Raw genomic sequence first — 21,899 nt, forward strand, 5'->3', positions numbered from 1 at the left:
AGTGAATACAGGATGAATGTTGTATTATATCTCATGGCCATAATTACTATATTATACCATGTGACTTGAGGCCATTTCACTTGGGATCACTTGAATCATGACATTTTATTGAAAGCATGCTGCTTTGTGTAATTTACTCGTTTAACTTTAACATAGATACTGATGTGTCTGTGAACATAACTTTACTGGAGCCAATATATGTCAGTGAGCACAAGGGTGATGGGTGAATGGGAACTTGCTCAAGTTTGGATGCAGTTAAGAGAGTTTTGGATGAATTTAAGTGTTCATTGGATATAAAATGGAAGTCCAATCAAGGGAGTTTTGGAGAAGTTTCTAAAAATGTCTATATGTTTATAAACTAATGGTGGGTGTCTTTTCCCTAGAGTAGGGGATTTCAAGATTAGGGGGGCATATTTTAAGGTGAGAGGAAAGAGATTTAAAATAGACATGAGGGGCAATTTTTTTACACAGAGTTCATGTGTAGAATGAACTTCCAGAGGAAGTGGTGGATGTGTGTATAACTACAATGTCTAAAAGACATATAGATACGTACATGAATTAGAAATGTTTGGAGGGATATGGACCCCAAGACCAGGCAGGTTGGCCAGCATGGTCAGGATAGACTGAAGGGTCTTTTTCCATGCTTTATGACTCTATGCCATAAGTCAGAGTTAGATTTCATGTATCAATGAGGGTTTGGAGAGATGATTCTGGAGGGAATGGAGGTAGTGGCCCATTAAACAATGTTACAGATAGTCTGTTTTTAAAGATGTTGGTTGTGGGATAAATATTGGCCACTCCTCCTCTGCTTTTCTTCAAAATAGTGTTGAGATATTTTATGCAAGAACAGATTGAACTTGGTTAATTTCTCCGTGCAAATGGCTGCATCTCCAATCCTTCATTGCTCCCTCTGTGCTATACTAGAGTGTCCATGTAGATTTTTTGTTGTCAAGCACCTAGAGTGGGATTCAAAGCTACAAGCTTATTGACTCAGAGCTGAGCATTCTACTACTGAGCCAAAGTTGAAACAAATTAGCAGTAATTCAAAGTGTGTCGCTTTAGTGATGGTTCAGAAATGTGGTCAGAAGCTCATCTCCAGGTCAAGTGTTGTAAGATGTATCTATTCATCACTGAAATCTGCCAGACCAATAAGCACTAATTCATTTTTTAAAAGTTGTTGTGTAACAAAGTCATGACTTAAAACCTTGTAACAAAATTGCTGTTTTTTCAGTAAATAAATTGATGTTTGTATTTATTATCAAAAGTAAAGATTCCACCATAACGATTTAATTTAATCTCATAGACCATTGAAGAACACTGAACATATTCTACACACATTAAGGGAAAAAGAAGTGGAGAGTGGCTGTGAGAAAAACTTACATGTAATGTGATACAATCTACCACAAGTAGCAGACTGGATTCAGCTCAGAAATACTTCAAATCCAATACATCATAACTTCTGAGCAGTTCAAAACTAAATTTATTTTAAATCACAAGATTTTTATTTAAATTCAAACTGCTTTTTATCTGTGTAAACTATAGCTCAGCAGTAAAACTCTCAGCAGAATCGGTATGCTGTAGATTCAAGCTCCACTTTAGTGGATAAAGAGTGAAAAATTAGATAAATATCCCAGTACAATACAGAGGGAGTCCTGTGGTGTTAGAGATGTAATCTTTTCATTAAGGAAGTTTAACCAAGGCTCAGTCTGTTCTTGAAGTGATGTAAGAGATCTCATGGCACCATGTTGAAGATGAGCAGAATAGCAGTTGCCAGTGTTTATCCTTCAACATACGCCATTGAAAAACAATGGAACTTTGCTACATGCAAATTGTTCTTATGTTTCCTACATTACATCAGCAATGATTTATCACGATTAATGGCTGTAAAGTGCTTTGGACCTTTCTAAGATAATGAAAGGTGCTATATAAATGTAAGTCTTTACTACTTTTAGTGAGTACTATTATACCTAAGGTTACAATTGTGACTATGTATTCCCTCACTTGCATGGTACCCGTATTAAGAAGAAAGTGTATGTTTTAAAGTTCTGATACCCAAATCCCAGTTTTTTTTTTCATTTGAGACTTTAACCAATTATGAGGAAATGAAGAACTGTTAAAGCAGGAGTCCCTGGCTGGTGGGATTTTTTTATTTACCTCTAGCATCCAAGTTCAGATTGAGGCAATATGCTACATTCTGATACCCCTGTCCTCTTGAGCTTCTTAGTTCATTTATTGCACTCATCTCTGTGAAACTCAATCTTCCTTGCATTATCCTGATCTGACTATCTCAATTCCCAAAGTTCTGGGAAAGGATCCACCTACCAAGAGATTCCCAGATATGCTGGTCCTGTGGTAGTGCCAATACGATATGGAGGAAATAGGATAATGGTGGCTTAAGAATCAAGTGCAACTTCATTCATATACATTCAAATTCCTTATTGTCACAGAGAAACTGCAAAATTAAAATTGTTTTTGAGATAAATTGTGAATGAACAAGAAACCATTAAAAAATTTGCAGCTACTGACTCTTTTATTAAGCCCCAGAATTCTCAACTTTCAGCTTCATTGCTGGAATAATTTTGTCTCCTTCTTCTACTAGGCCTTGATATCAAGGTTTATAGAACAAAGGTGTGGATAGTTTGTGTTAACATTCGGGTCAGCCATTTCATAATTTATTTTTTATTGTTTGATGGGATATTGCTAGCAAGGCCAGTATTTATTCCTATCCCTAATTGCCCTCAAACTGAATGGTTTCCTCAGCCATCTCCGAAGGCAGTTAAGAGTCAACCATATTACTGTGGTTCTGGAGTCATGTCTAACTCGGTCAGACTATATAAAGATGGCAGATTTCCTTCCTTACAGTGCATGAGAGAAGAAGATGTTTTTTGTCCATGATAGCTTTGTGACACTATTACTGAGGTTGATTTACTCAGTTCTAGAATTTTATTAATTAAATTCAAATTCCATATTTTTAAAATATCCACTCTTAGGATTTAGCATTACCGATTGGGCGAACATGTATTGTTCATCTCTAATTTGCCTTTAACTGCTACAATCCATACAGTGTAGGTTCACACACATTTTGGTAAGGATGGAACCCAGAACGTTGACCCCACAACATTGAAGGAACATGATATATTTCCAAGTCAAAGTTATAATTGGCTTGGACAGTAACACGGTGGTTTTGCTTGGTGGGATTTACACCCATCACCCCAGGATATTAGCTTGGTCCTCTGGATTACTAGTCCAGAGCTGGAGGTGCTGAAAGGTGCTAATCCTGTGCAAATATGTTTTCTATCTGAGTCAGAAGGTATCCTTTCACATTGATATTGGACTTACCTAGTTTAAATCAAGTATTAATACTCAACTTCTCTCTGGAGAAGGACTGGTCCTTAGGGAAATTCAATCCACTTACCCCCTCCAGTATCCCTAAATCTCTGCTGTAATGTTGGTGGCTCTCCTGCTCCTCGAATGCAGCCTGACCGGTTGTGCTTTTGCAGCGCCACACTTTTTGACTCCGATCTCCAGCATCTGCAGTCCTCACTTTCTCCTAGCTGTATTGTTGGTGCAAAGCCAACTTTGTTCTGATAATTTATCGAAAGTGTAATGTGCTTTTGACAGTTATGATAATTCAAGATTCTCAACCATTAATATGGCCCTGAAATTAAGTGGAGATAAATGCAAAGATTGGAGATATCTTAGCACCGGTATGTAAAGATTGAAATCTCCCATCCATATGAACAATTGAATAGTAGCTACTCAGTCACGGACTCCACAAGTTCCCAATTCCCTCTGCTGGGCTGGATAAATGAACTTCAAGCCAGATAGAATTCAAAGTGAACAAAATAAAAAGGCTGTGAAATTTGGAAATCACCAAAAAAAATTCCTGAAATGTTAACGCTGATTCTTGCTCCGATGATGCTGCCTAACCTGCTGAATGTTTCAGCATTTGCTCTTTTTTTAACAACATACATGAAGGACTGTCTGGCTGGAGTCCTCGCACTCTAAATGCTTGACTGAAAGCCGGTGAGAAACTTCAGACATAAATTTCACTGCACGTTGTACCTGTACCTATCTTATTCCTTGTTGGGATGATGCTACATTGCAGCAGCACTGGAAGTACCAACTCTATATCATCACATATTGAAATAGGGACATGTCAATTTTGCAGCATGGTGCAGCTTGGTACACTGAGCAACTTTGCGCCACACTTGCTGATCAGAGGGTTAAGGATCCATCTATATGTATACCATTCCTGATATGTCATTCCTGATGCAGGGCTCCTGCCCGAAACGTCGATTTTCCTGCTCCTCAGATGCTGACTGACCTGCTGTGCTTTTCCAGTACTACTCTAATCTTGACTCTGATCTCCAGCGTCTGCAGTCCTCACTTTCGCCTATATATATGCCTAGCATACACGTGCTAGTGCGATCTCAGTTACAGGTATTTTTCATAAACCCATTTGGATAAGTTATGACACACCTCTGGAGCAAGTGAGGTTTGAACCCGGTTGTCTTGGCTCAGACGTCACTTCACCTCCTGTGCTTCAGAAGAACCCCTGATTATATACCAAACATCCCGAGTGAACTGATCCGTCTGCTGTGTTAACAACGAACAGAAAAGTAAGATGATCACTTGTGATCTTTCACGGACAAGATCATCTTCCACTTCCAGTGCCAGAGCGTAAGAGACTAATCTCAACCTTTACCTTTGGCGTGTTGCGCGTCCATTGGTTGCTGATCCGCTTTGGGAGCTGCACAAAATGAGAGTCCGGTCCGATGGAGACACCCTGACCGTAATCACTTACCTGACCACGGAGACACCCTGACCGTAATCACTTACCTGACCCACTGGAACTACTAAAATAAAGTGACAGAACCAATTGCAAAAACCGAACCGCAAACCAAAATGAACAAATTTGTCATTATTTCAAAATGGAAAAACTAGTGAAATGTGATCAAAGTTCAAACCATCAAGGAAAAGCACCCCAGTCAGTACAGAGTAGGCTCAATTCACCGAGGTGGGCATGTGAAAAAATTATTTAACTGCACCAATTGACGTTTTCGTGTTTCTTAATAAAAACTATTTACTTTTCATTTCTGTGAAAGTTTAGAATGTCAAAGATAGTCGTTCAAACGTATCTATTCACACACAAAAAAGCTCGACAGCCGAAATGGGGGTTTAAGTGTAAAAAATAGGGTAGTTAATTGGATATTTTCCAGTTTAAAGGGAAATTGCCCTTCTCTCTGGTCGAAGAAGGCACGTTCAGTTGCAGTGATCGTGAGTCCCAGGGATAGGGACATATTGTGAAGGTAATAGATAGTCGGTCCTCGCTAATCCTTACACTGCATGTGGGACTGTGAAATTAAATGAATGACGTTCTTTAACACCAAACTGAATCATAACCTTCATTCTGTGAATCGCGCCGTTTCATTAACGACCCTAAAATCAATTGACTACATTTAAAATAAAAACTTCCAGTTTGACAGTAAATCCGCAAGGAATTCACAATGGACACACCTCTTCCAATGGTTTCGCGCACTTTTGGATGTCTCCACGAAATTCGCAAATTCTGACAATCAACTAATGGCAAAACCAGGGCCCTTTCCCAGCGAAAAAGGGGTGAACATTGTCTTCGTTGTCGTTGCTTACAGCAAATGTGCAACCAAACTGTAGCTTTACACCAGCGTTCAAAGTGAATTGTGACGTGGGAAAATGGCTAGCTTTGTCATTATTCCTCTCTATCGAGGCGAATTATTTCGCCAGGTTCTTTTTGAAGAATGATTACTTTTAAATGTGCAAGTTTTTCAAGTCAAGCTGTCCTGCTGTTTCAATATCCTTCAACTAAATCTGAAGCATCAACTTAAACTCTCTGTTAAGTTCCGGTCTTAATCTTCAGTTTTATTCACTTTTGAACAAATCGCCTAAAATTATTTCGAAATCATTTTCAAAATAAACATCCATATATTTATATATAGATGAAATTTCTAACTTTTTGTTCATTTTTGTTGTTACATTCGAAAAGTTCTATTAAACTTTTTGTTCCAAGCGCTTCCAGCTTTTGAGGGGAAACTAAATTTTAAAAAAAACTGACATTTATATATTCGGGCAAGTTAACAGTTTGTAAAATATAACAACTCCCAGTCTTCGGTTGGTTCTAGGCTCTTTCTAACAGTGACCTAATATCGAGTCCAGTCACACCCTGGAGGAATTTAATGAAGAAACGTGCGGTGTAACTGGCCGGAGGAAAAATCAATACTATTATTTTTAAAGTAACAGGCATTTTCCTTTCATATTGACAATACCTAACTGGATTTAAAGTTAAGACTACCTGCCACAGTAGATAATGACTGGAACAACTTATCTTTTTTCCTGGTAGTCATTTCGGAGAAAACATAATGACTGTCTTAAAATCATGTAAAATTACCTCAAATATAATGCGTTTTTTTTTGTAAAATCTTCTGGTGAAAATTAGAGGAACCTATTTTATATAGCACAGTAATATAATTAGTATATTGCAAATAGACGATTTTGTCTCAAATGACTGATATTTTTCACTAACTATTCTTCATGCCTATTTATTAATAGACGTTTCCCCCGCCAAACCCCTTCACATAAATGTACTGATCTTCAGATATAGCCGTAAAGTTTAAGAAAAAAAGATGCAACTATAAGCTTTAAGAAAAAAATAATGCGTCATATTACTGGACCTGCTGTAATGTCATGAAACGATTTTGCTTAAATTTACCGAGATAACAACGCGTTTGCATGAAGGTGTTGGGAGCTGCTTGGGGAGAGGATTTAATTTTGCTCAAAGCAAGTGATTTCCACCTTTTTTTTCACTTCCACGTAGACACTGATACTTAACAAATCATAGTGATGCAATTAGACAGGGGGAAAGTTCAAACGTCAGAGGTTCACAATCGCAAGCCATTTCAGCAATTGCGAATTGTTCTTTTCCATCCCGAGATTATTATTTAGGAACCTACAAGAATAATGAATGTCCATGCTTTCCACAAAGTAGTTTGAGGTGAATAATTAATAGTATTATGCTGTACGCTTGTAATCACGCGGTGTTTGTTTTCCTAATGTTGCGCCTTGGAAATAAAGGCGTGTGACCTGTGTAATTTCACACTTCACTATATTTCACTTTGTACAGTACAAGCAAACTCATTCAGTTACTGGCACAGCATTTTCACTGCACAGTAACTGCGTTCCATTACTTAGGAAGTATTCTGTGCAATAAGGTCATCACCTCCACTGTTTAGTCGGTTATATCATTTGGTAAATTAAGACGTTTAATCTCGGTGGAAGTGCACTGCATAACTGCACTTTTGACAATTGTTCGCATCAAACTTGCGCTGGAAGGCTATCTTCCGGGCATTCGATTTAGCTTTCACCTGCTTGTATGAAAACAGATCTCAGTTATCCCAGAGCTTTTTTTTTAAAAAAAGAAAGCAAATTAAGGAGATCGCTGTTTAACTGACCGTCGGATTCCTGGACCGTGTGAAAATTAAAAGGAAAACATGTCAGGCAAAAAGTAATTGGCTGCGAGGGGAAAGTTCATTAACGTTTAAATGGCCGTTTATGTACTGCTCGCTTCTTTAATGGATTGTGGTCTGTCACTGTGGAACTGATGCGTCTCTTCTGTTCTCTTGCGCTTTTTTTTTAAAGCTAATAGTTTATAATATATTTTCAATCGCAAATTCTCTACACATCCGTCAACAACCCCGTATTGTGCGTTCTCAAATAAAACATTAGGTGGTAAGTTGCTGGTTCACATTTTCGAACACTCTAGTGAGGATATTATACATCAATCCATCGACAAAACAACAGCCAACTGACATTAAACTAAAATACATTTTCCAGGTCGGAGCAGTATAATGATAGTCGAATTATATAAAACAAAAATGTTTTTTGATTAAAAAATATATGCAAAGATTTCGATTATTTTCGGTGATTTCAAATATTGCAAACATAATAAACGAAGCAGCTGGTTTGCCCAGAAGCAGAATGTTTTGTGCTTTTTTTAAAAAAAATCAAGCAACAGTTTAGATCGTTCTTTGAGGTCCCACCAGCAGATATCGTGAATCTGAAATCTCCGACAAATGCAATGATAGCAAAGCAAAAATAACATGAAATTCTGTGACTTTTCGTTTTTGCTTGACATATTACAATTGCCTGATTATTCCAGGGAGTCAATTTCGCCCCCATCCAGTATTCAGGTGTACATGTGCTATTATGTTCATGTATACAGATATCAAAAATATGGAGCGCCTTATTCTATATTTTTGTTCGACTTACTGATCTGATCCACTGCCTCCATTATTGCAGAACAAGCTCTTCAGAAAAATAGAGGACAAGTTTGGTTAGGTTCACCACAGAGTTGAGTCGAATGATAGCGCCTTTCGGAATTAGGGATGAATTACCCCCACATCCACCCCACCCAGAAACACACACACACACACACCCTCGCCCCCATCTCTCCCTCCCTGCACCCACTCCCTCGCCCAGATTGCTCCTTTCTCGCCAACTAATCGACAGATTACAGCACAGAGAGAGAGAGAGAGGGAGAAACACACACACTATGTGGACAGGGAAACTGGTCCATGTAACCAGGGAGGACGGATCTCGATCAGACAGTTTCCAGGCTCCACCTCTCCTCAGTATTTGAGGCTCGGAGTCACCAATCCAATCCGACACATGTGCCATAGTGTTGCTGCTACTAAACACGCACAACTCGCCATCCTATCATACATACCATTTGACAGCCTCAATACAATAGCGTTGCAGACTGTGTGAAGAGCCTGGAAGTTTGACCAACAAGAGGAGATCCCAGCCCTGGGAATATTGTGTTGGAGGGGGTGGAGGGTGGAACGGATTCATTTAGAGAGGAGAACAAGAAATAAACGATTGATTCGTTTTGGTTAAAAGATTGTTTGGACACCATGGGTTCCGATGTGCGGGACCTGAACGCTTTGCTGCCGGCAGTCTCCACTCTGACCCCGGGGAACAGCAGTTGTACCATGCCGGTGAGCAGCGCTCCCCAATGGGCGCCGGTGCTGGACTTTCACCCGGGGGCTTCTTACAGCGCTCCGATCGGCCACCCGTCCTTCATCAAGCAAGAGCCGAGCTGGAGCGCCAGCGAGCCCCACGACGACCACTGCCTCAGCGCTTTCACTGTTCACTTCTCCGGTCAGTTCACCGGCACGGCCGGGGCCTGTCGTTACGGAGCGTTCGGCGCTCCACCGCCCAGTCAGGCGCCTCCGAGTCAGGCGAGAATGTTCACCAACGGAGGCTACCTCAACCATTGCATGGACACGCAACCGCCAGCCAGGAACCAGGGTAAGAAAACAGCAGCAGACAAGGAAAAGATTTTACCATTTCCTCCTCCCCTCCGCCCCCACAAACTGTCAATTAAATCCGGGGTAAAATTCAGAAAGAGCAGCAGAACTGGATATTAACAGTGAGTGTCTCAACAAAAAGAAAATCCTAAAAGTATTCAGTTCGGGCGATTTTATTTGTTAAATTGGTTTCTCTTAATCGCCACCATGGATGTGACAATGTAGAACTTAAATCAGAATTTAAAAGTTTTATTCAAAAAGGGAGTGATGCCTTGTGTCCTATTGCTGGCGGGGGCTTCACTGCACCAATGTAACGGTTAATGGTATGTGTTCCAGGACACATTCTTAAAATAAAGTTGGGATCAGTACGACGTAGATTGGGACACCCGTCGCAACACGCGTTTATGGCTAAAATGCAAAGGCGTTTAAAAATTCTATCGGTAGGATACAGCATGTTCCCACTTCTGTATTTTGCGTTTCCAGCTCGCCTCTCCCAAAAGGCCTCACGCACCCAAGTTACTTTCAGAAGCGGCGCGACTTTCACTGATCAGGCGCGGTATACATTTTTAAAACCAGACCTGAGCACTTTGTTTTTTTTTTAAAGACGTTCTCAAGGTTGTGCACCTTTTTAATTCCGGCACTCGGGTTAGATATGTCTAACCTTTTATAAATCACAGTTCTTTGTTGCATACAGTTTAAAACTGTGTTCCATTTGGTAACGGAAAATTGGATTGAGTGCATGTAATTTAAAATGAAACTGAAATATAATTACTAGAAAGAAGAGTGTTTATGTGGTTGTAAACGTCAATTAGGTGCTCACAGAGGTATAAAAGCAGTTGATGCCCACAGGAATCGACAAAAGTGAATTTATCGACCTTAACGCTCGTATATATAAAGCGGGGTGCAATATGTAATTGTGAGTGCTTTCTGCAGATTGAGGTGCCAGTGGTTGTGATTAATTACAGATGATTCTTTGTTGTGTTGTATTAAAGAGTTGCTTTGTAGAAACTCATTTCTCATTCATGGGTGGGAAGGGGTGTGGGGGTTGGGGGCTGGAATAGTGTTCCCCTCAAATGATACTTGGAGGATTGCGTTGGGAAGAAACATTTTTTGTTGTGCGATAACTCATGTTTTACATTGAGGTTGAAATGAAACATCTGAGGCACTTTCAATTTAATACACGCACTGTCTTCTGACAAAGCTCGAATGAGATTATTAGTTTAAAGGCAAGTCATTTTTGAAAGGGAAACAAATGCAGAGCAGTTTGTAGTTACTGGTCAGTAAACTGAGCGGATTGGAAACTGCGAAATAAAAACAGAACGGGGAAAGAAAGGCGCTGGCAGACGATTTAAAAATGCAAGGTATTTGTTTTAATACAATAATCTGAATCCCCATGTGTCGAAAATCTCTCATCACCCGTTGCTGCTGCTGTGTTGCAGTCATTGCCATTTAGAAAGCTCTTCTACGCAATACAGAAAAGGGCAGCGCAGGAGAGATTAAAACGAGCTATATATTGTTTCTAAGTGTTTGAGATATTTTCACTGCCATCCTTTGTACAGTGTTTTTTTGTGCATTGGGGGTCTCAGACGAAATCCTGCTGGATTTTTCTTCCAATTCTGATACCGCTTGCAATATATCCCTTTTACACAATCAATTTTACAAATATTACTCTTACAGAAATTTCACAGACTTTTACAAATCCGCCGGTTTTATTTTCCTGAAATATAATAATGGGTTCAGTGCCCTCTGCTTACAGCTCCCTGGGGGAAACAAGTTCAGAATTAATAAATAATGTTTCCCTTCCCCGTGGATATTGCTGTGAAATCGATTGAGAATTCCTCCTTTGGAGGGTCTGGTATAAACAGCAAATCGACAGGAATGCGAACGAATTTGAAACGAGAGGATACAGTGACCGTCTATTTGCTGAATCCGGCGCCTGGACAGCAAGGTAGAATTCATCTGCCCTGAACGTGGGATGCCTGGATTATTTCTGTCTAACTGCGTTTATTGACAAATTGGGGCGTTTCTATGGTTTTTAGTTGGGATTCTTGAATGGTAGATAGTGCGCTTTTGTTTCCTGATATCCCCACAATGTGCTAGTGAATAACAAGATGAAATGGGCTGGAGGAGTCCATTAACGCCGGCATCGACCAGTTGGGCAGAATGGCCTGTTTCTGTTTTCTATTTATTCAGCCAGGTACAGGGGCAGACTGCAGCTTGTTGGACGGAGGAGGGGACTCGGTGTAAACTATCTCAAGGCTGCACGTTTAGCAGTCTGACGAGCTTTATGATCGTGGGAAAGGCGCTACCTTGGCTCGAAGATTGTTTTCTGCCAAGTCTAAGCCGTGAAATGATCAAACGGGGGCATCACTGACTCAGGGACCAGTTGAAACCCTTTGAAAGACAGTCTCCCAAGTTTTGCACAAAAGATGGAACAGGGAAAGTGACTAATTCTTTGCCAGCACATTCCAGTTGTTTCATTTTTGGGCACTTTTTTGACATTCTGGCAAGACCCTCAAATAAAAGAGATCTTGCCTTCAAATATCTTATTCAGCACCCAGAAAAGCTTGGGGGGAGGAAGAGGAACTACCACACTCCAAAGCTGTAGGTCAGGCTGATGAGGGAAGGTCCCCAACCTCAAAACATAAAGCTTTGGGTTTTTAACAAACGGGAAGGTCATCGGTTGATTGGCCAACGCCACTGTATAACCTCCGTGTATAATGTGCTGCATTTTCCAATACACTGGGCAGAGGAAAGGGATGCTACAACTGTTCCCCAAAATAAGGACTAGATCATTGGGGAAGTACACACGCGCATACACACACGCACGCAAAGCCATTAAATGAAGGTGTGTTGTCTATTCGGTCATGAAGGGTTTAGAGGGATATGGGCCAAATGCTGGCAAACGGGACAAAATTAATTTAGGGTATCTGGCCGGCATGGACAAATTGGAATGCACGGTGTTTCTAAACTGTATATCTCTGACTCCGTTATTTGTTGAAAAAATTATTGCTTAGGAACATTAATACTGTTCAAAATCTCGTTTAAAATCCTTGCAATTCTTACCTAAAGATAAAAGTACACATGAAACTTTAACATTACAACCGGAGAAGATATCTGGAAAAGAAGTTTCCCGTTTTGTTTTGCTGTACTGGCGAACGAAATGATGGATGGCTCTTTAAGGATTAATTAGCAATATAATTCTGAACAACTGCTTTGCAAATTAGAGCTCGCTTTTAATACTGGGCGTACTTTCGATTTCAAATTTTCAATTGGAGTTTGAAGTAATTGTAAAAGATCGAACCCACTCGTTGACAAAGCCTATTGAGAAATATTGCGTTTACTCCTTGAATTAGAATAAGTTGATTTTGTTGTAAAGCGCGCCATTGTTTCCCCCCGCAAAGGACGTGGTACATTCAGAATTAAATGAAGAGAGCTACATTTAATGTTTCTCACGGGAAGGTTTCGTGGAAATAAATTCGGTCAATTTTCACCCAAGCGAGTTACTGTGAATGTAGCGTGTGTGCCCTGATAGAATTTTGTCCGTCGACGCAATACTGTGAGATGCTGCTCACAAATTCATCAGTCAGTCTGAGCGAACTTAACTGTATGTTTTTCCATCCCATTATATTCTCAGTTTTGAGGAGAGACTGTCAATACTGCGAGACAAACCAGCAGCAGCAGAGAATGAATGATTAGTTAGAATGTCGGCAGCTCTGCTTCAGGCACTGATCTCCGTTTTGTTGTGAGACCGCGCAGACTCGGCATACCTGTATTTGAAAGGTGCACCTTCCTCCCACTCACACACACAAATCTTGGTCACAAAACAGAATCTTCGGCATAAATTTGCAATATGTGTAATTGCGTATCCTTTGGGAAAACAACTTTAATCTTGTGGCCGTAGATTTGGAGGATGTGGAGATGCTGAATTTAGTTTTTAATGTACTGCTGTTAAAGTGACAAATGAATTCAAGGTGTAATGAGTAACAGGGACAATTTGCTCTTCAACAGGCTTTTGCAGGTAACGCCAGTAGACGGACGAACTCAATCTTCCCGCGTAATATGCCAATTTACCGCAAGGACTTAACAGCCTAAGATTTCAAAATACATATATCGAACCCGGAAACGCGGTTCATTAATAACAGGACTGTTTTCAGGCGAATGCACTGTCTTCACAGTCCACGTTTCCCCAATAGGCGACTGGGTTAGAGCGAATTGGGAATGGAGAATTGAAAGTGACAATAGTTTCGATTTATGGGAACCTGGCCTGTAACAAGACATGTTCCATGGTCTCCCGGTTGAGACTAAAAGGAGAAACTCAGACCTTTTAAAACACTGAGTTAACTTTTCAAATGTCCACTTATTCCGCTAAAGCAAATTCTATTCTAATTATACGTTTGTCCACATAATATCAGCATAATTACTTCATGCAATTCGCTGCATGTAGAGTCTTTGAGGTGTATGGTATCTCAAAGAGATCAAGCTCTCTGGACAGTCGAGGTATTTTTAAAAATTGTCCATTGTGACTTTGCACCATCTTTGACTCAATGCAGAAGACGCCACAAATGGCACGACAGCTGATCTTATCAACCAAAGGGGTTTATTTAAGCAAAAAATTATGCGTTTTAATTAAAGCAGGAATCCGGTACGTGTGTTTTTTTTAAAACGTCTAGTTAATTGAAAGTGGGTGCTGGAAAGGTTGATTTACAGCGGGGTATCCTGGAGGGGTCAAATGCAGACGCGGGTCTTTTTCTGTCACTTTCAGGTTTCGCACTCCGGCTTGTTTATTTATTTATTGATCAAGACAATTAGCTTTCTGTGGTGGGAGGCTGTTTAATTTGATGGAAATGTGGAACCTGTGCGGCGGAGGTCCCTTTTAGATTTGGTATTAATTTGTCAGGATCAGCAGTATCAAGACACGGAAACGGGAGCAGAGAATTGTCATCTGCTGGACAGATGGAGGCTGTCTTTCTCCGGATAAATATTATTATAACAACAAACTATAAGCACTCTACTTACATTCCTATCAAAACAACACAAGCCAAGTCTTCCTTCTATATATACATTTAGAATCCATGGCCCCCTTTTTGATTGTTAGTTGAAAGCACTGACCAAACCACTCGACTTCCAGCATTTCAAAATATGAAACTGATTTTGTTTTAGCTTATAACTGGAGTAAAACGATGCGTCAGTTTTCTGGGGAGGGTTTTTATGTTGCAAAGGCGTTTTATAGTGTTCCAGACTTCCAACGTACATAAGACCTTAAGATAAAGAGCTCAAGAATTTCAGTACCACCAAATTAAAGAGTTGTAAGGTGTAGAGTGGAAGTTCCTTACGTTACGATCGTAATGCTTATGCATGGAGCAGGTGCCCCCCTCTCCCCATTCCTAAACTCACCCACCAAATAATAAGATAGAAACTCGACCGCGCCCGTGAAGATTTTACAGAAGCGATTAGAAATCGAGATTTAAAATTTAATACTAGGAATTTCAAGAAGGAAAGGTTGCCTTCGCATGGAAATTATTTCACTGTCTGGAAATATTCCCCTGTCCGATTTCCGCGCAATACAATCTGTTTTACTCGATCATCGCATTTTATTTTTTATTTGGCATCATCAATTTAAATGCTGCGGAAAATTGAACCTGCACGTTTTGAAATTTGCCGATGACCAATCTGACTTGCTTTAGGGATACTTTCAAATAAAATAATTATGGTTTCCATAAAAGGAACTCGTCCCTTTGAACAATCTGATTTTTAATTCAAGTTTCGTGAGCAAAGAAACACTGCAAATTTCTTCAATTTCACTTGTAGCTACTGAAACTTGGGTTTAGAACGCTTTTTGAAATAAAATTCCAGTTTCACAACTCTCAGTATCAGTTCACTAGGTCAGAATCGGAACTTTTACAAATTTCTAAAATGAAGTTTTAGGTTTTTTTTGTACAATCTTTATTCTTTTATGGGGAAATGTAAAGAGTAGACTGGGTGATATTAATGAGCAGTATATTCACAATTCATTCGCAAAGAAACAAATTCCGAAATACAGGCACATGGTTACGCTGGGAGGACTGAAACTTGGGTTTGAAAGACGATGATGATAAAGGTACTGTATAACCACTGGAAAAGTTTATTTATAATGGTTTACTACAAATTATAGAAGTCGCGTGTCTATTGCTTCAGGATTTTCGTTGTTAATGTAGGGTGACAACCTAAAGGTGCCTTTTAAAGTATTGTAGTGGCATCTTTGCTGAACAATTCAATGGGATTCAGTCCACCAGTTCAGTAGAAAGTGGGTTCTAGCAGATAGCGTTGGGAATTCCAGCAGCAACCAAGAAAGACCAACACCAAAATACATTGAAACAGTGACAACCATTTACAACTTGGCGTTTTGAACTGCGCCATTCATGCTTTCTGAAACCCTATGGCGCACTTGTTGTCCTGGTTAGCTAGGGCGAGTCTCCGAGCTTCGGTTTTCAAAACGTGGTGTGAATTCAACTGTGTTTTCTTTTAGATTTTTTTTTGGTTGTCAATTTAATCGCAACATTTTTGTATTGATGTCGATTCCAAATAAAGTAATCGGCCATTTCAAAACTCAGAATTCAGAGCTGAGCGATAAGGAAATGTAAAAGATTTGTACCTTTACCCTGTCCCTGGGTTCGTAACTTTTATTTCAGTGATAAAGTTGTATTTTTAGCAAATGTGTTTTTAAGCAGTTACTGAACCTCAGTATGCCCACCTATTTAAAGGAGAGCAACTTGAAGCAAGCAATGAAGGTACAAATCACTGGGAAGTGGTTAAACCTTTGAATTAATTGCAAACTCTTGTGGGAACTGATTTACCACCCATGATATACATATATATTATTTAACCCATTGTTGTTGGAGGGTGGGTGGTGGGTGGGTGAACGGGAGCTTCCGACTCATTAGGACAGATGGGCTATGCTTTGTGGAATTCCCAAACGAATCTTGTCGAACTCCTGGGATGACATTAAACAACTGTAATGATTATCAGAAACTACTTCATAAGAAAGCAGAGAGCAAAAACAAAACTGTCCTCCAGTTTACTGAATTTACTGAATTTACTGAACACATGCCTATATTGGAGTTTGCTTCAAGGAATTATTGAAAGTATTTAACTAAATATCAGAGTTTACTAATGGAGAGGAATAATTCTCTATTGTGTCAAGGTTTCGATACTTCATAACGGATACTGTCAATATTAATATGTAGATATTGATCATTTAAGACCATCTGATTTCTTTTATTAAAAAAAGAAAGATTAAAGGTTATCTTCAGAAGTCTATATGCTATTTTATTCTTCTGAATATCATCCCAATATTCGGATGCCAGCAATGCCAAATATTGCATTAACATTTTGTTATTTCCACCCATTGAGTCCAAATCTGGGGTATAAAGCCTGTGCAAAATCAACACCTGGATCATTGATTCATACTACATTCGGGCTTGAAATGCTGTATTCTTTCTTGTCAATGCACTTTTCAAATTATGAGTTGGATTTTGGGGGAGCTATCACTGCACTAGGAAACACTTTACCAGGTCTGTAACCATTTTGATACGTCAATCTGGAGCTCATTGATAGCTCTTGGCTTTCTGTCCAAATTTGGAGATGATCTCTATGTTGAGGTTGTGGAGAATAATTGGAACATCAAATTAATTTCAATTTTATTAGCTGTTTTAATATTTCTATCATGCCACACTGTTTATATTAAGAAAACCCAAGCTCCCACAACCCACTTTCATAATGTGGAATTGCATGATTATTAATTATTAGTTACCTTTCTGTCTACTACTTTAAAACATACACATGCTACTGAAGACTGTTACAGTAAACTAATATTACTAACTTGGAATAATAATCAATGTTTCTAGCCAAACACTATCATTTTATTTGTATTATTAATTGCCTTGCTACACTGCAGGAAAGATTTTAGTGAAAGGGTCAGCTACCATTCCTAAATTATTTTCCTTTTATGCTGTTTGCAAATATTTGCTTCATGCCTAATGTAACATTTTATTAGTATGCATCAATGGGGCAAGTTGACATGTTGATCCAAAGTAATGTATGGTCTTATCAGTTTTTCCTTTTCTCATCAAATACCTAGAGACAAAATTGGATTTTTTTTGCGTGAAATAAAGTGATTTATATACTGCCTAGTGAACCATTGAGTTTCTACTAAGTAAAGAAAAACAGAGTGCTTTAAGATTGGAGCTGAAAGCTGTAACACAACTGAATGCCTCTGACATCAGTGAAGACATGAGTTCACCCCAACTAACAATGCTGTATAAATTCATCAAAATCCAATTATTATATTACATCTCGTAGCATATTCCTAGACTATTTGTGTCTGATACATTTACAGGTAGCATAGGTACAAATCTCCTGTAGCATAAACATATGAAGAGTCATTGTAGAGCAGGAACACAAGGTTATAGGACAAATGGTTCTTTTGGCACAAGAACTATCTGAGCAGAAATGCTCATGTACACAATACACAAACTAACTGGTGCTTGAAGTGTCCATGGACATACTATAAATCATCACTAGATTATTTTGTTTCAAATAGTATTTCTATTATGTGGACCTGTAATTTTTAGATAGTCTTCCACTTAAATTAATTTTATGCAGTATTAATAAGTAACCCATGACCTGGAATAGAGCCACTTCATTCACTGATACGTTTCTGACTTATACTATAATAAATTTTCCCTATTTTGCAATTGCACTTATTTATTGGACTTCACATAGTTTTACCATAGCTATGTTACTTCAATTGAGTTTTCGCATACTTGTTTTAAGCTCCTCATGCTGTCATCAAATTTTATTATTTGAGTTGATTGGGTTCTTATTTCTACTTATTGTCATAAGATGGATTCTTGTGTTCTACTTTCAAGGCCAAGATATTTTGAAGTTGATGAGAGATTGAAACTGAAACTATAACACAGATATCAAAGGGAATAGAGAATATAATGTAGAAAACAACATGAATATGATCCTGACATCATCAAATTTAAAAGACACAAACACTTAACATCACCTGAAGATCTGAGCATTTTGTAAAGTTTGGTTCACAGACATGAAATAATGTGACAGAAACAATGCCATTCAGCCCATCATACCAGTCTAGCTGGATCATTCAAATTGTTTTGCAATTAATACTATGCCATGGCTATTTCCAGATAGGCATTTTATTAATCTGACGTTTATTAATTTTATTAATTCAATTCCTCTTTCAATGCAGTTCCGACATATTTCTGGCAATGCATTCCAGATCATTACAATTTCCTTTAATTTCTCTTGACATTCATTTGCAAATTATTTTAAATTTCTTCCAAGATGGTGCTTGAATTTTTACCTTGTCAAGTATAGTTGTGCTTCTAATATTTGAAAAGTATTTAGAATTTGAACATAACAGACTATTTCCCTTAGTAAAATGCCAAGCTTCTCTCAATTCTTATTAATACCAACTTCTGCAACATATAATTTGATTACTTACGTATTTGGTTTAAATATTGTAGGTATCCAATTTGTATGAACTTGAAGATGATTTTGAAAGTTGGAAAGCGAATTAATGGAGAATTGATCTCTGCAAAACTCCAAGAATCATATTCCTACATAAAAATGCTGTGTTCTGTGCTTGTGGATGTGAATATTTTAAAGCTGGCAGTTATAAGCATCCGAATTTACATTATATGTAAACTGTATTTCTAGTTATTTTCTATCCAGTTTCTAGTTCTACTCATGTATTAATGAGTAGCCTTCTGTAAAGTTGGAGTTCCCAATAACAAATCACAGAGCTGTCTCTGTTGTATGCAATCCTCGAGTAGCAGTTTACAGTCATATTATACTCTGAACCTTGCACTGAGCTCAACCAAAAGGGAATTCTGCACTTGCATGTAAGAAAGGCATATGAAGCTCCTTTCCCTAGCTGGTAATTTAAAAAAATATTGATACAAAGGAGCAAGTGGGACCATCTCATTTTTCATCATGTTGGCAAAACTCACAAGTATATTTATCAAGCTCCAAAGAGGTCAATAATTTCAGTAGATATGCTTAAACTGCAGATTAACATTAATTATCTTTCGAGGGACCTTACCAGGTACATAATGAAAGAAATAATATTGAAATGCTTAAAATTTCCTGTAGTTTATTTCTTTGGTGTTGTTTTTATAATCATATAAAATGAACAGTTATAAGGCATGGATTATTCTTTATAGCTTTATGTTCATTCTTTTTGTACTCTTCTGTTTTGACCTCTTGAAAATAATTACTCATGCTGAGGTGGTATTAAAGTATTTAAATTTATTAACCAAGTAGGGTTTATTTTATGTCTTAATGGTAAGTTTTAATGGATCTTTTAACCAAAAGATAGCTCAGTTTAGTGATTCCAAATCCACCTTGATGCATTTATATTACATTATATAAATTGATTTTTCTTAGCCACTGGACAGGGATTAGCAACAGGCTGAGATTTTGTTCCTTGCCTGATGTGCTAAAGCTTTTGCATGCAATTCATTGGCCCAGATGAGACCAGATAATTAAATATTTTAGTCAGAGATTAGATAAACTGCCATTTCTGTAAACCAGATTCTTCAACAATAATCCACCAGGGAGGCTTTATAATTAATTTTGATATATTGCATAATAAAAACAGAAAATATTGGGAATACTCAGCAGACCAGACCATAGCTGTGGATGGGGAACCAAATCTTTAGCTCGGCGACCTTTTTTGTGGCTTAATCTTTATCTGTGTCATATCATAGGCAAGGTTTGGTGGATTATTTCATAATACTTTGATATTTACTCTTTTCTTAATGATAAGAGATCTTATCAAAAATCATTCCATTTCTTGTTGCTTTTTATTTATTCAACATTCATGATGTTCTCCTGGACTTAATGCTTTGACAGTTAGAGACATTTCCAATTTATATTGTGAAAATGTGAAATATGACTTTTAATTCTGATGTGAAAGTAAAACTAAATTAAACTTAAGATGTTGGCTATCCAGGAACTTACAAGGAAATTGATCTGTCCATCATTCAGCTTTGATTACTTAATGAATGGACATGTATAAATATGTATTTTCTATTTCTTTCAACATGCTTTTCTCTTTAGCTCCTTCAAAATGTTCTCACTCTAGACTACAATAGGGCTATACTTCAGAAGTAATTCATTGGTTGAAACTTAAGTTAGGATGTCTTGAAGTTGTGCACGGTACTGTCTCAATTCAAATTAATTATTTTGCTTTTATTCTAGCCCTCCCCCCAACACTGTTAAATGTACAAAATATTTTATTTACTCTTAATTTATCATCGTATGCTATTTCATCTGATGATGTCAGGTCTCCAGACATCTCTGCTGTAAAGCCAAGAAGGAAATCTCCCATAACTGTTACTCTCAGCTCCTCAAGTGTTTTGTCTTCCTATTGTATCTGCGACACACAAATGCCCCTATTCTATCAACAAACCTTTACAGGATTAGGTTTGAATTGGATTCCTCGCTGTACACAAATGTGTCCTCGCTACTGCTTCTTATCTGAGAAAATAGCCTGTCACACAGCTCTATTATCGTTTTCCTTACTCAGGATAGTTTACCTGCAACTCACAAACTCTTATAATGCTGATTTGGAGATGCCAGTGTGGGACTGGGGTATACAGAGTTAAAAGTCACACAATGCTAAATATAATGAAAGAAGTGCTATTGAGAAAAGAGAAAAACAGCCTTTATTTACAATGGATCTAGGGGGAAAAAATCGTTATTTAACCATGCAATAATCTTTAACCATACACTACCTGTTTAACGATTTGGATTTAAATCTTTTGAGATGTAGTTAAAGCGGTATTTCACCTCACAGTTTTATTATCGCTTCCTTCTAAATTACAGAAAATTATCATTTGCTTATTTCTACTTTGTTAATGATGAGTTCTGGTATTTTTCTGTTTTGCGTTCATTCTCGCCAATCAGTACTTTGCGACTATTCAAGGTGAAACAATCCCATGGCCCCAAATTAAACGCATTGCCTCAAAGCAAAAGCTGAGATTGTTCCTCGATCGGTTGCAATGATTCACAAGTTACACTTTGGCTGCATATCGATTCTAGGAGAAAGTGAGGACTGCAGATGCTGGGGATCAGAGCTTAAAAATGTGTTGCTGGAAAAGCGCTTTTCCAGCTGCATATCGATTCTTCCAATTGTACTTATTTGTCGTGGGGCGTCAACTTCGTGTAACCCTCTTTGTTTGCACAAACATTTTTGCATATACTCGTTTACTCCCCTCAAACACTGTAGGACCCCAAATAATTTCTGCAACGAATATCCATCAATAGTTGTGCGAGTACCGATTAACACCTAAGACTTAAGACAGCTTTCTGCTTGCTCGAACACTGATTACTGGATGACTATGATTTAAATCCTCTCGTTTCAGTTAGCTGTCGTTGTCCAATCAGTCTTTCTGTCCATATATGTTTCCTTATGTTTGAACGTCAATTCCGAAACTGAACAGAAACATTTCGATTCACATTTTTGAGAGCTTTATCCACTGT

At 38.3% G+C, this 21,899-nt stretch overlaps 1 protein-coding gene across 4 annotated transcripts in view; it reads left to right on the top strand.

Moving 5' to 3' along the window:
- The first annotated feature begins 8,696 nt into the window (after positions 1 to 8,696).
- LOC122557695 (Wilms tumor protein homolog) overlaps positions 8,697 to 21,899 on the top strand; it is a 94,579-nt gene continuing 81,376 nt past the window's right edge. For 2 of the 4 annotated variants that reach the window (XM_043705546.2, XM_087996356.1), the window contains exon 1: positions 8,697 to 9,345. In XM_043705546.2, coding sequence (XP_043561481.1) covers positions 8,949 to 9,345 — 397 coding nt within the window. In that variant the 5' untranslated portion in view covers positions 8,697 to 8,948. The remainder of the gene's footprint in view (positions 9,346 to 21,899) is intronic. The other 2 variants (XM_043705543.2, XM_043705544.2) reach the window with 2 other exon arrangements.

Source organism: Chiloscyllium plagiosum, unplaced genomic scaffold (assembly GCF_037043375.1).
Source record: "Chiloscyllium plagiosum isolate Xiang-an unplaced genomic scaffold, Cpla_swu_hap1 HiC_scaffold_18, whole genome shotgun sequence".
Taxonomy (NCBI): Eukaryota; Metazoa; Chordata; class Chondrichthyes; order Orectolobiformes; family Hemiscylliidae; genus Chiloscyllium; species Chiloscyllium plagiosum.